The sequence below is a fragment of the Polyodon spathula genome, chromosome 7 (genome assembly GCF_017654505.1).
Source record: "Polyodon spathula isolate WHYD16114869_AA chromosome 7, ASM1765450v1, whole genome shotgun sequence".
NCBI classification, from domain to species: domain Eukaryota; kingdom Metazoa; phylum Chordata; class Actinopteri; order Acipenseriformes; family Polyodontidae; genus Polyodon; species Polyodon spathula.
The window spans coordinates 27211813-27227529 of NC_054540.1; the positions used below are offsets into that span (position 1 = coordinate 27211813).

The window sequence follows — 15717 nt, forward strand, 5'->3', positions numbered from 1 at the left end:
ACCAAGGAGGCAGCAGAAGCAGCACACCGAGCATCAATGCACGAATCCTATTACATCATTTTGTCTGGATCTGATTTGCTGAAGGTCAGAGCTTTCCATACAGCACGGTTTTCCATCCATCCAGTTTATTTCATAATCTTCTCTCGTTTAACAGATCCCTAGCAGCGCTGTTCAAACCCTTAATAAACAGGATGGCTGAGAGCGAGGCAGGAACCCCGAGCACCCCGGGAGAGTTTGAGAGCAAATACTTTGAGTACAATGGAGTGAGGCTTCCTCCCTTTTGCAGGGGAAAGATGGAGGAAATTGCTAACTTCTCTCTCAGGAGTAGTGACATATGGATTGTCACGTACCCCAAATCAGGTAAATAGTGTAATTTAAGTTATAGCCTATATGTAGCAGCAATGGTAGTAATACTAATACAGCAGTAAAATATGACAATGCGGCCATTAGCCTTTGCGTCATGGAAAACATCCAAATCAACTGGTTTACTTGTGTATGCGCACCTGCGCCCATCACACATCTCTACCTTGCTATTTAAATAAATGTTGTCATTTTAATATAACTTTGGGTTGGCAGGGTGTCATATAACGTCCGTTTATTTATTTTTTGGTTAACCAGGAAGTACTACAATTCATAAATGCTGTTCATGTGGAACTTGATAATTAACAACCACCTTCTGGAGAATTGCGTTTTCAATGGCTCTTTCATGTAGTGCCCTTATGTATATTATAGCAAGATTGGTAAATACGCACGCATACATTAGTATGAGAAGAAACTCTATTGCATACAGCACCATTGCAAACCCTTCATGGCTCACATTTCTACATCTGAAATTAACAATATTGCCTATATTTAATAACTGTGGCATTATTGGAAGTATAGTGTACGCAATCACGTCATATTGCAGCATGTATTGTGCTCCTGTAATATGCAATGTTTTTCTTGTTGCATTGGAGAGACATCAGAGCGAGTGCTACTGGTGATATGGAACCCAGGACATCTGTGACGCAAAGATGTTAACACAGCGCGTGTTTACATTGCTAGTATTCAAATACTGAGCAATTACAGTACATATGTTTTTTTTTATATTATTATAATTAGCAATTATTAGCGTATATATCTATATTATATATTTATATATATATATAATATAGATATATATATATTATATATATATATATATATCTATATATTATCCTGGAAATGTCAATTGCAAAATGCTATATACAGTACTTAAGATTGTTGAAATATATGTTAAATACACGTTCTTGCAATGCCAAAACCTATTTTCAAAGTAGTATTTTTTTTTCTTAACACACTATTTATTATTGAATAACTCACAACACCAGATTAATTTACACTTACGGTACTTTTGCACCAGTGTTTTGTTAAAGGAAAAGCGAGCTGTTACAGAAATAGCAAGAATCAAGCAAAGTATGTTTAACTATTAGTTTCTAGAATGTTACATCTAATTAGTGCTATTTTTTTTATATATAAACTGAAAAACAACCAGAAATGTTATAGAACTAGCAAGAAACTAAATTAAATGAATCTCATGAGTTATTTATTTGAAGCTTTGTAAGATCAATGTTTTGTCTTATTTTATTTATTTATTTTTATAAAAATAAAAAATTGGTGTTAATTCAGCATGGTGGTAAATGCTTTGTGAACATGGCTCATTGTCTTAAAAGAAAGTCCAAATAAACAGTATCTGTGAAAGCCTTTCACTACAGAGGGACACCTGTGTGCTCTTGCCACTCCTAGGTTTGCACTCAGGGGTTTTTCTCTGCATACAGGAAAAAATATCCAAAGGGCTTATTTGTTAAAAATTTCAAGTTGATGTATACTGAAACTTTATATAATGCTGTTCATTTATGAAAAATTCAGTACACCTTTGGTAGTAAGGCTTTTACTAGGTTGGCTTTTGTGAATTTGGAATAGTCCTTCATTACCGTCTCAATTGTATGAAGACCCCTTTATGCCTCGTTGCAATTCCTCTTTGTAGCTATATCTTTACATAGCAACCTTATATTGCCATTGATTACTGCTGTGGTAGCCAATCAAAAAACCACATGCAAATAGGAGGGTTAATAGTATATATGGATTGATGCGTAAACTACTGTTTAAAGGCTGTCCTCAGCAGACACTAAGTAAAAGGAAATAAAGGAGTGTTTTGTTAAAGTGTTGTATAGAATCTATGACTACTGTGCTCTCCAAGGGAAAGACCCATAACCTATTCATCAGAGAGCACCCTATTGATAACAGGCTGTATAACCCTGTCATCTGGGAGAAAAAAATAGGATTATAAATTGTTCTCAGTAAATAATTGCGGCAAAGCGGTGAAAATGTGCAGGCGATTGCAGTGCAGAGGGGATTAATGACAGACGAATGATTTACAGGTGCAAGGGTGTTTATTAAATGATTGTAATGTCCAGAGCCTTATAGCAAACAATAATAATGTTGGAAGTGGTACAGCGGCTTGTATCACTTCCAAGTATAATCCCACGGGTTTGACCCGTAACCCAAAGTCCAATTCTTTCACCCACACAAAACACAGGCACAATTCTGACAGTGCGTGATTTTAGTGCTAGTGGAAAGGTGAATGGTGATATCCGGGTTTTACACAGGCCTGCGGCTGCAGCTCCGGATCGTGCTCAGTATTCTTGGTGAGAACGACACACAAGACAAACAGTGTTATTACACAGACGAAGCAGAACACTCACGGTTCTTGGTACAAACAATACGGGCTCCTAGGTTGTTTGGTTTAACCGTATGCAAAGGAACAGATCTCTGAAGCTACGCCCCCCTATTTATACCCTCGCCCATGACCCCTAGGTTAATGGGTGCATCCGCTCCTCCAATCCTCTGATGCCACGCTGTCTACCGTCCGGGTCAGTGAGCTTGGGTGCCGTAGTTCCGCCCCTTTCCTAAATGGCCAACTTCCAGCTACCCAACAGAATAAATTGTCTTGCCGTTTGCTTAAGGTTACTCTGTTCCTTCTTTCTAGTGCCCTCACAGGTCGGGAAGGAGATCTAACACCAAGCATCATTCGATCGCTGTCACAATAATACACAGGACATATTACCTCATTGCATTCCAGGGACATAACGGTCAGCCCCAGGCAAACTTGAGATGAGCATTCATGTTTTTAGTGAGCAGTGGTTTCCACCTTGCTACCCTGCAATGAATCCCATTTTTGCCCAGTGTCTTTCTGATGGTGGAGTCATGAATACTGACCTTAGCCAAGGCGAGAGAGGCCTGCAGATCCCTGGATGTTGTTGTAGGGTTCTTTGTGACTTCTTGGATGATTTTATGCCTTGCTCTTGGAGAGATTTTGGTAGGACTGCCACTCCTGGAAAGATTCAGTACTGTCCCAAACTTTCTCCATTTGGACAATATGGCTCTGACTGGTTTGGTGGAGTCCCAGAGCCTTAGAAATGTCTTTGCAACCCTTTCCAGACTGGCAGGCATCAACAACTTTTGTGTGTGCTGACAACTTCACTGTGATGGTAAGGGCCAAAGTTAGTCAGATTTATATTGGGCGAGGCTTGCCCAAATCACGCCTGATTGTTAACCAAAGTATTCAACCAGCTGACCCTAATTAGCCCTTTAATTGGGTTAACCACTGGGGGGGGGGAATAACATTTTCACACCTGAAGATTGCATGCTTGATTACCTTGCACAACAAACAAATGAAAGAAGCACCAAACTTTGGTGCCATTTTTTTTATTTCAGACTCCCTCTGTATACTACTACAACCCACAAAAAAATCTGACCAAACTCAAAATCAGACAGGTGGCAAGTACTTTTTCACAGTATTATAGCTGTTTGCAGTATGTCAGAATGGACGGCATAAGTGTCTGTATATCTGTATAGCAAGGGATTCCTGTGCTAATAGTTGCTGGATGTGAGTGAGAGGTTAATTCACTCCTCAGTAACTCGCTTTATTAAAATAAGACATACTTGTCAATGCAGATCAACTGTTCTGAAATGCAATGTTCTGTAGCTGATAAAAAATATGGCAGGAGATAGGTGATTGGGTTAACATGGTTGGTACTCTGAAAAGGGAAATTGTATACTGCCAGAAGCGCTGGCAAGATGAATGTCAGCTTTTAAACAAAACCCACTCTTCTGGGAGGATCATGTTCCAAGATATCTCCCGCCTCTTGATGTATAGTCCACACAAGCACACCGAAGCCTGGAATGTTCTTAGAACAACGTGATTTCACAGGGTGTTTGCTGAGGCTGTAAGGATATAGTAGAGGAAGTAGAAATGAGCTATTAGTAAGACAGTGGCGAGCAGAGAGAGCCCAGACTAGGATAGGGTGACGAGGTGCGTGGCTTGGAATTAGGAGCGGGCTTAGAGAGGCCTGGGCTTGAAATTCGGATAGAAAAGAGATCATGGCCAGTTTATTTTCATCCGAATTGCAATCGTACTCCATTGAAAAAAATCAGAGAGGACAGTCAGCTTCCTCCTTCGATGATGTCATGCCCCACGGCTGAATTTTCAGGAAGTTTTCAGGAAGTAAGACTAGACAAATTCTCTTTCTAATTACAACAAAATAAAACCTAAAATATGTACATTCGAGCAAGTTATGGTTTATGCAGGCCTCATAGATACTGAAACTAGTCGTTTTGGTTAATGTAAAAATCCATGTCATAGCCACTTAAACTTCAGTGATGTCTGGTGGGACACCACAGAAATAACCAGAGGCATTCCAGTTCATTTCTGACTGTTCTCAAATTGCTGCAAGAAGGTTAGTATTAAAGCTGTTCAGAGAGTGCTTTCTATTAGAGGAGTTTACATGGGGGAAAATATCTATATGCAGAGATTACAATGAAAAATGGACATTGGATCTAAGCATTTTAATGTAGTTTTGTCTGTTTTTCTTTAAATTGAACAATTGCAATCCCACAGGGTTACAAGAATGAGACGTAGAATAACTAAACATTTAAACGTATAGTACATGATGTGATATTGTTTTATTAATAAATTAGGACTGTATTATCTGTAGTATTTTTTTATTAGGGGATTAGTCACCCTTGCTGAACAGATTGTAAAACTATGACTAAATTGCACACCAATGTATTTTTTATGTTGATTTTCAGGACAGATTATCTGATCTTGTGACAAAAGCTTTGGTTGCCTTAGGGTACATTCTCTTTTTATGATGTGCAACCTTGAAAAAATGGGGACAGCCAAACATAAACATGAAACTACAGTAAGCAAGGCACCAGGGCATGATGAATAATATTACTACCCATATTGACTACCAATTTACTTTGTGTGTGTGTACACAGATGTTTCCCATTGTTGATACAACCAAGTATATATAGTACTCTATACAGCACTCTGCATACAAAAATGTATCTAATTTAAGTGTTGATCGTGCATTGGAACAGTGTTTAGCACTGACTTAAAAAAAAAAAAAAAGTTATACAAGATTTTTGTTTTTTTTAAAACGCAGCTCCATCGATAGTTGGATTACCTGGATTGCCTTTGATTTACTCTGCATTTCTATGATTACTTAATACATCACATTGAGAAACTGCGAATTAGTCTGCCCACCCTGCGTTACATCACTACAGTTTGATTCAGTCCAGGTCAGGGTCCTATTTGCCGAACCATTATGACATTCATATCCTTTACCAGCACTGACGCTAGTAAGCCGTGGAATGCAGCACTCTTTTTAATGCCTTTGAGATGAAAATTGGTATTAGAATAAAATGACCAGCTTTACTGCAAGGGGGGTTGTTGGGTAATAAGTAGGACATTTATTTGCACAAAGGCAATGTTGAAAAACATCAGCAGTGACAGCTGATACTAGATAAAGACATTGGGGCTGATTTTAAAAGCCAATAATAATAATAATAATAATAATAATAATAATTTACTTCAACTGACTTAAATCATGGTGTGTTTATTTCTAGTTTTGTTATATAAAGGTGCTCTCTGAAGTAAAGTCAGCTCTAAGCTGGGCAGTCTGCCCAGGATATTAATATACATTCTAGTGTTCTGTTAGTCTTTATCATGTCCCCTCTCTCCTCAGGTACAAGTCTGCTCCAGGAGGTGGTGTATCTGGTCAGTCAGGGCGTGGACCCAGATGAGATTGGGCTGATGAACATCGATGAGCAGCTTCCTGTTCTGGAGTACCCTCAGCCTGGACTTGACATCATCCAGGTAGCGACCAGTCTCAATCTCTCACTGCTCTTCCCTGGGAGGCTGCTGCCTGATAAATGTAATCCAAGAAAATTGAAAATGAGTGTACTATAGAGGGATTTAACAGAAATATATCACAGGCACTGTCAAAGAACGTCTTTATAAATACTGTAAAATTAGTAACTTTATATATCATGTTCGGTAGTGCATAACCTACAGATTTACAGTTGAATACGACTTTAGGAATAAATATGTTTCTGCTGTTTTTCAGCCTTAGTCATTCCTAAGTAAAGGTTGGTCTGGTAAATTATTGAACATACTGAAACTTGTCAAGAGCCAGATTGGGAGCTAAATGTGTTTCTAGACAAAGTTATGTGACAGTTGGCTAGACGTTACCTGATCTGAAAGCAGTCCCAGCCATTCCAGCATTTTAATGGTGTTGCATTCAGAAAGGAATAAGACAAAACTGTCTTCCATAGTGTAGAAGGTTATAGGAGGACTGTAAGCACATTCTGTTTCTGTTTCAGGAGTTGACATCTCCTCGTCTAATTAAAAGTCATCTGCCATATCGGTTCCTTCCCACAGCCTTGCACAATGGAGAGTCCAAGGTGAGATTACTGGGTTTGCTGCAGCACGATGCCCTGTATTGCAACACCACAGCCACCCCCACAATAATATATAACACTTTATTTATAGATGCATCATACAGTCTTTAGACTTTAGCTGAAGATTACATTTAACAACAGTTTAGGGGTCACAGTTAACTAGATTTAACTCCCACAGTTGTGGGACCCTACCCTAAAACACCCTTGTAACAGGGGAGTTTGTTACATGTGTTGTTTTTGCTCATTTTGTTGTATGTCCTCGTGTGCTTCCATTGTTGGTAGTGTCACATTAGTGTATCTGTTTGTTTTGTCAATAAAACCTGTGTGCCAGCGGGGCATGTCAACTACAACCTCTGTCCCGATCTCCTGTCAAGCAGCAGTGGATTCGCACACACGCTGTTACAACCCTGTTGTGATGTTAAAACATGTGTAGTTTATGCCATTAAGGGTAGAATGTAATACATGTTGGCGTAATGTTTATGTTGCAGTATATATTTCATTACTCTTTTCAGGAACTATTTTTCACTGTTTTGCCTCTCCTGTAATGCTGTAAAAGTCGGTCTCTTTAACCTGATTCACAGATGATATACATGGCAAGGAATCCCAAAGATCTTGTGGTATCTTACTACCAATTTCATCGTTCCTTGCGGACCATGAGTTACAGAGGAACATTTCAGGAGTTCTGCCGGAGATTTATGAATGACAAATGTAAGATTCTGGGGAGTCTTCATACTTTTCTAAACAATAATGAGTTTGATAAAATTAAATGACATATTTCAAAACACACCAAAGGAGAATTTTAAATTAAATTAAACATTTAATCACAAGCATGCCCCCCAGTGCTGAGACATGCTGTATTTATGCCTACTAAACATAATAAACAATGTGAAGAGGTACGAAGACTGAACTAAACCAATGAACTGCCTGACTGCTATACTGTGCCTCTCTTTCTTGCAGTGGGCTATGGGTCCTGGTTTGAGCATGTCCAGGAATTCTGGGAGCACCGCATGGATTCCAACGTGCTTTTCTTGAAATATGAAGATATTTACAAGGTATACTACTCTACTGGAAGAAACAATTAAGTGGCCGGTTCTTTTGAGTAAAGAGAAAAGTGTCATATATAAAACATTAGACAACATGTATTATATTTTAATAGCATTATAAAAGCCACCATGTGATCAAGGGCTTGTGACATTAGTGCTGTGTGGGTGTCCTGCATTTGTTCATTAGTCAGTTTTGATCACATTCTGGAAATAAAGTAAGTGGATTTCCAATAGAATTGGACTTTGTAAAATTCTCTTTGCTGAAGTCCTCAGAGAAACAAATGGGCTATTCTTTCATATAAGCTCACACACACACATCAGCATTTGCATGGTAAACGTACAATCACAATTTAAAAGAAAGTATTATCGACACTGAGACACGAAACAACATCATTTGGAATGGCTTCTTCAACAACTTTCATTTAAAGTTTACCACGTGTATCAAAAAATATAGCGCCATGCTTCATGTCAGGCATAAGTATTCCTTTAGAAAAGAGCCATCTTACAAGAGTATTACATAAAGCAGAACTAAACAAAGTAACTTGATTTAAAATAGGCAGAAGGAGTGTGTTTAGATATATAAAATGTAATAACTATTCTATGATATAGCCTATTGTCCACAGTTACAGAGCTGATCAGAAATTGTATACAGCCACCAGTGATGCTAGCGACCTTATTCAGTACTGTGATGCTGGCTAGCCTAACTAAGATCCAACAAAATATTCTTTGTGAACTTTGATTCAACTGTGTTATTAATTGGTACGAGTGTGATCGCCACGGTGACAGCACCTTTGTTTTAATTTCTCCTGGCAGGACCTTGCGACTCTGGTAGAGCAGCTTGCGAGGTTTCTGGGAGTTTCCTGTGACAAGGCCCAGCTCGAGACAATGGTAGAGGCCTGCCACCAGCTTATTGAACAATGCAGCAATTCCGAGGCTCTCTCCATCTGCAGGGGTATGTTCGGTCTCAGAGCTGTCTGGTCTTGTTGCTAATATATACAGTAATAGCAATTGGGGAGAGAGTGGGAGTGGAGTGCTTAGAGGTATAAGAATATTTCAACTCACAGTGCTAACTATGCTTTTGATATAATGTCAGCTCTATGCTGTCTGTTCCTGTGCTTCCCATTTTCACCACTGTCCTGCAAACACACCTGTCTTAAAAATGTAAGCACATTCTGTTTAGTCTTGTGTCTATTTAAAACCCTACTTGTCACAGTCTTCAGATGTATGACAGGGTATACTGTAAGTATTGAGTACAGTTCTTTATTTGTATTTGGGTTGTTATTTAACCAGTAGAAAACCTTTACTGTAGTTAAAAAGCACAATCTCAATACCCACCTCACTGGGCCCTATTGACAAAGCCTTATGAGTATAATAGTAACATAATATAGTTATAGGATGAGGAACCTCTGTATAATGTAATGTCGGCACAAGTGGAAATGAATGGACAGGGGATGAAAGTCAAGATCTGTTTATGAGCTGTGAGTGCTGATATTAACCCACATACACAGCCACACTGCATGCTGTAAATCTAATTGGTTGAAAGATCCTGAGCAGTCTATAATAATTATTAAAATGGTATATTCCTAATTATAATCTTACCTTATTTCCAGGCCATTATTTAACATGTTGAAAACCTGTTAAAGGCTACATAAGTATTCAATTGAAAATAATAAAAACAATTCCTATCGCAAGCTTAGCATGACCAAGACGCAATTTAGAAAATGTTGCCAAATGCTGTTTTATTTTTTTTTTTTTTTGTTTCTGTGGTTGTATGCTGTCTCAAACTGTTATCTCACATGTCCTGTAAAGATCTTTCTCACAGTAATCTAGAATGTTATCTTTCTTGTATTCGTGCACATTGGACACACATGACATAACATTGTTCTGGAAGGTTTTGACTTCTTATACACTGACAGTTAACTTGCACCCTGGGTGTTGTCACAAATCACGCTAGGTGGCTGAACCTGCACTTTGCACAGGAGGTTTGTTTAGTTGACATGGAATATTGTCATCACATGCATGGCACTGGCAACACTGAAGTCCAACGCCCTCCATATCGAGGTCAGCACAGGTAAGTGTACAGTTACCTCAATGTATTTACTCCATAGCACTCCAGAGGATCATTCAAATTGCAGACCTGTTCCCTGCACATAAACTGCTCTTTATTTTTACAGAGAACCTGCATGAGAACATAAGAAAAGTTGAGAAACGCCAAAAAGGCCATTAGGCCCATCAAGACTCGTCCCTTGTTAGCACACCATTCTCCCTACTGGAAGGGATGAATTTAAAAGCACATAATGTAGTCTTTGTTTTAATTTCTACAGCTTCACCTGCTAGGAAGTTCCATGCCTTTATAAGCACTATGTATTAACAGTGCTTCCTAACTTCTAACTTACTTTTATTCAGCCTCTTGTTCTTCTCCCCTTCTGCTCTTCCCCATCCGTCCCATGCTTACTTGCTTACTTTTATCTCCCTTGGCGACATGTGCTGAACATGGCCATGTCTATAAATGTTCTACAGGTTGACTATGGGGTGTTTTATAGGTAGTGGGAGAAGCCAGCCACTATAAATCCTTCAACTTTGGTAATGCAAGTGTCTCCTAAATTTCAAAGTGGATCTCAAAGTTTATAGCGCCCTCTAGTGGCGATGAGTCCGTGTTACCACTGTTGTACTGCACGAGACGTCTACAGGAACTATGTTTTATTTCCACACAGTCTTGTTTGTTAACCTGAAAAAAACAAACAAACAAACAAAAAAAAAACACTTGATTTAGTGTCTTGTTTGGTGTTCTCATTGCCATCGAATTGTACAACAGCAGCTAGCTAAGGTAGCTAATAGTTTAATTAGTATCATAGTACCACATTACATTCAAAACCTAAAATTAAAAACGGAAATTAGCTAAGTAATTGCAAGATTAAAAGCACTGTTGTAATTTCAGCATCAAATGCAGTTAGTTACACCAGGTTTAGATTATTTGAGATATTTATGTTTTCTATATATTTATCTAAAAATAATAATAATAAAAAAAATCTATATGTGCATATATTGGTTGACTTCAGTCCATTTCGTTGTACCACAATAATACACTCATATATGATATTATGCAAACTACTAGAATAAGTGAATTTCTTATTCATGGGACACAAAAAAATTTTCAACCATTATTATTATATGGTGGCTCATTGAGGACACTAAAAAAAATGGTTGTCGAGATCACAAGGTAAAATATCTCAGGATCTAGACATAAAATTTTTTTCCCCCCATGTCCTCAACTTTATTATTATTATTATTATTATTATTATTATTATTATTATTATTATTATTATTATTATTATTATTATTATTATTATCATTTGTCAACATCTTGCTTTTGTTTTTAGTTGTTTTTTTTTTTTTGTTTGTTTTTGTTCCTTTTTCATCTTATTTTTCTTTTAGTTCATGGACTCTGAGGTGAAGATACGTTGGTGTGGTTCTGTGAAAAAGGTCATTAGAGACCATAATGCATGACACATACAAACACTTGAGTCCAGTATTATAACAAGGTGAGTGCTGTTTTAGTATGTAAAGAGGCCATTTGTCAATCAGATGGTGGTGAATTGGATCTCAGATTTCTTTCATGGTTATCATGAACTCTTTCAGCACTAGGGAGTTGATTGTAGTAACCTTTTATTAGTGCATTTTACTGCACATTGGGATTTACCCCATGTTGCGTTAATGATAAATAATAAACAAATGTGCTCCAAAGTCTGCATTTTTAAAAAAATTTATTGGTCCTCATGCGTACCCGCATACCAGTTATGTGAACCCCTGTCTATAAGGCTTTGTCTGACCTGCCTGGCACTTGCAGCATCTGCTACCTCTAACATCGGGGCATCAAGTTCAGCATCTGCTTCCCTCAAACCCTGTAATCTTTCCTCTGTAAATTCAATAACCATTAAGGAGAGCTATGTTAATATTGGAAGCCAGGATAATATTGCTAACCTTGTGAGGAGTGTACTGTATTGTCAGATTTTGAGGATTCCAAATGTTCGCTCAATTACAGTACGAGCACATTTAAAGGTAGCGCTATACCTCTGTTCGACAGGGGTCATGGGGTTGAGCAGCTGTCTCAGTAGCCACCGCTTCAGTGTATAGCTGTTGTCCCCTATCAACCAGCATCTCGGACTGTCATCCCGCTGAAAAGCAGCTGCTACTTGAAAATTAGCAAGGATAAACAAGTGAGCAGAGCAACGATAGTTTGCTTACACATTTATGATCTAGTTGTTTGCATCACAGATTACACACTACTTGCACGTTGACAGAATGGGTCCCCTTAAGATTTACGTAGAGGTGCCTATTCTGTGTTGGTGCGTGTTCTTTAGTGCTACAGGCAAGCAGTATGCTCTCCACATGTCTCCTTCCAGGTCAGCCTGAAGCAGTTGGCAGATGTCAGTGATTGTTTGTCTGTTGTGGCGAAATTGCTGCATACATTGTGAGTCAGACAGGCTCAGAAAAGACAGATGACTTCTAAATATTTGGGGACATCTCCTCCTCTCTTTGTCTGGCCATGTAGAAATTATTTATTTATTTATTTATTTATGTTTGTATTTATTTATTAGCAGACACCCTTATCTAGGGAGACTTATAATTGTTAGAAAATCACAGTACTAAATATCACATTAATCCAGTGCGCACTCCATATTTCTTTTATATCTCTTTTCTCTCTCTCTCTCTCCTTTCTTTGCCTGCTTCCCTGGTAGTTTCACCGGTATTCATAGTCAACTATGTAATTTGCGCAAAGTTTAAACTTTGTTTTCACATGTCTACTGAAATGCAAACACAAACACTGTGGATGGTTTGCTAAATCACTACATTTGTATGTAAATGAGGACAGTGCCCTAAAGTTCAGCCCATGTCCAGCGCTAACGCTGACTTGCCGAGTGGGCACTAAAACACGGTTGCTAAATCACATATGTGGGCAAAGTCGGTTTGCCCACACGTGGGCCTGATTCTGGTGCGCTAATTGTTCGCCAAAGTGTTTTGCGATTGCTATAGGGGCTTGCGAATGTTGCTAAATAGGGCACGTAGAATTTTAATAGCTGGTTTAAATTTGAAAATGTTCAGTTCTCGACAACCTTGCATGGATATGCTTGTTGGTTTTTCTTCCCACAGTATATTCTTCCATACCCTACATGGACAATGTACTCTTGTGCACAATGCACTTTGATTGCATTCCTGAAAGTTTTTTTAAAATCTAGAGACACAACCCCCCCCCCCCCCCCCCCCTTGTTGAAACGTGCTGAAACCAGACCAAGTAATCTACAGTTCATATTATTCCAGATGGCTTTCCATCAATCCCTCTGCTTGTTATTACTTTCATGCATTTTCGGTCTGTGAGTTCTAATTAATTTTGCTTCAGTACCATGACAAAATGTGGAATTCTCAGGCCTTTCGAGTATCAAAATGTAATTTTAAACTTTTAAAAAACTTTTTTTAATTAAAAATGAGCACTTCCGTTTCAGCATTGACATATTAAGTAGACTCTATTCTATTCCATCAATTTGAACCATACGATAAATTATGATAGATTTCAAATGTATTAAGATTTATTAGAATGTTTTACTTACTATAATCCTGCTTTGCTGTTGTGTGTGTGTGTGTGTGTATATATATATACACACACACACACACACACACACAATATATATAAGCATCATAATGTGATGTTATTTGGCTAATAAATATATAATACCCTAAATGTAATATCTGACTTATGAACAATAGTGCAAGCATGTAAAACCATGTTAAACTGGAAAAATCCTGCTGTCCAGTCATATCCTTGACTGTAGGAAGCAAGTTGGTACCAGGAAGTAGTTTTAACAAATTAAAAGGGATTCATTATTATTATTATTATTATTTATTATTATTATTATTATTATTATTATTATTATTGTTATTACATTTTTTTTTTTTTTGTCTTTTGTTTTAGGACGAGTTGGCCTTTGGAAAGATGTCTTCACTGTATCAATGAATGAGAAGTTTGACACAGTTTACAAACAGAAGATGGGGAAGTCGGACCTCAACTTTGAATTCAGCTTGTAAAGAGGCCACTTTGCATGCACTTCCTGTTCTCTCTGTCCCACATGTAAAGCTTTCAAATGTCACTATAAAGCTGCTGAATCAACCGACTATTCCGTCCGTAATACAACAGCACCCAGATTTAAATAGGAACTTCTGCATCTTCACTTGCTGTTTCATCTTTCTGTATAACCTTTCATCTTTACATTATATACATATATGATAAACCACAATCATAAAGCCTTGTGTAAACAAATGACACTGCCCTGAATAAAATTCCCTGGATGTAACTTAAGTGGTGTAAAAGGTAAACAAGAACCAAAAAAAAAGACAACAACTTATTCGTGCCAGAAGAATCTCAGGGTTCAGCTGTTGCAGTAAAAGTCAGATAACCGGGTTCAAATCATATGACAATCTCAATCCCTAATACTATATGAGAACATGTACCAATGTCTGATTCATCTTAAAATGGGTGATAACCTATTTTCTTACATCTCATCAAAATTAGTAACTCTGTATCCCTGTTCCCCCGTTTGTTGTGTTAGAGATATATCGGTCCTTTGGAAGTTTTTCTTTGAGCTTTTATTTATGTTCAGTACCACACTATGGATTTAGAAATGTTAGGCTGCTGCTACCTGGTAATGCTTTTTGTCAACAGACTTTGATGGACCAGAATGAGGCTGGGACATGGGAGTGCGAGAAAGATGCAAAGCCACGGAGATAGATTGAAGTACAGGAAGTAATACTGTACCAGGAAGCAGTGATTTAGACTTTCCAGTTGTATAGTTTTGTGCTTGATAAATCAGTAAATTCTCAATTTAAGTGAAAAAATAAAACCAAAGAATAACACAAAGAACTTCAGTGCAACAACCAAACCACTGATAATGTTGCTAAAAATGTGGTTATGACCCCTTTAAAGCAACTTAATTGCCTTTGAAGCCGTACATTATTCTTGGACACCGGCATGTAGGACAGCAGTAGGGTTTGCATCTCTCAACAGATGCACAGCCTCAGCTGACAAGTCTTTGAATATCTGGGGAAAACACGATCACAGTGATGCACAAAAATACTGTCTCAACTGTTTCACTTTTGTGTTACATTCATGTATCTAAAATATGAATTAAAGAAAAAAGGGTTTAAGTCACAGTCACAGTAGCCGCTATAACCTGAGTTTTGGTGCCCAGATCAAACCTTAATGCTTAATACAGCCATGTTTTATTACCAAAATAACAAAACCAACACATGGCAACCACGTTATCGCAGTTGGGAAATTGACATTGCATCTCCAGTTCTGTTGAATCAACATGTTGGCAAATAAAACTCCCAGGGTTTAAACCTGTGTAGATAGAAAAATAAAATAAAATAAAAAACAGCAGAGGAACTCTATTCCACTCCTACATTAAACATTGGCTCAGCGTGGCCTAGAGGTCCACCCTACCACCATTACTGCATAGTTACACACTTTTGAACGTTTTTTGTGTTGTGTGGATGTGTAAAGCTAATGTATATGTAGATATTGTAAGTGACGGTTCTAATAGCATGGCTCGGCTTAATATCTTGACTTTCTCTGCTGTGCAGTCTCTGGCTATCTTGTTCAGGTAATATTTTTATATTTGGTTAATGTATAAATCCTAAGCAATTGTAATTTCCATGCTTGCTTCCTAATTTAGTAATAAAGATCTGATCTGCGTGTATGTGTGGGTTCAAACATTACTTTGCTGTAGACAAAACTGCTGGAAAATTGTTAGAAAGCAGAAGCACGTCAGGATTTATTTTTTAAATAGTATCTCAGGAAACTAAGGAAATGTTTTTATTTTTCCCTAATGGGGGTGGATACGCCTGCCACCGAGAA

At 37.9% G+C, this 15717-nt stretch overlaps 1 protein-coding gene across 1 annotated transcript; it reads left to right on the plus strand.

The window, feature by feature from the left end:
- LOC121318464 (sulfotransferase 4A1) lies at nucleotides 1–15559 on the plus strand. The gene is made up of 7 exons (XM_041255170.1): nucleotides 1–360; nucleotides 6051–6181; nucleotides 6688–6768; nucleotides 7347–7473; nucleotides 7723–7817; nucleotides 8622–8760; nucleotides 13777–15559. Exons 1-7 carry the CDS (start codon nucleotides 192–194, stop codon nucleotides 13887–13889), a joined length of 855 nt encoding a protein of 284 aa, XP_041111104.1. The 5' UTR covers nucleotides 1–191; the 3' UTR covers nucleotides 13890–15559.
- Nucleotides 15560–15717: the final 158 nt, after the last annotated feature.

Bases quoted from the DNA above. Each gene is read 5' to 3' on its own strand.
- LOC121318464 (XM_041255170.1), top strand. From the start codon at position 192: ATGGCTGAGAGCGAGGCAGGAACCCCGAGCACCCCGGGAGAGTTTGAG. The intron at 6,182-6,687 runs GTAGCGACCAGT...TTTCTGTTTCAG, and splicing joins CTGGACTTGACATCATCCAG to GAGTTGACATCTCCTCGTCT. The intron at 7,818-8,621 runs GTATACTACTCT...TTCTCCTGGCAG, and splicing joins AATATGAAGATATTTACAAG to GACCTTGCGACTCTGGTAGA.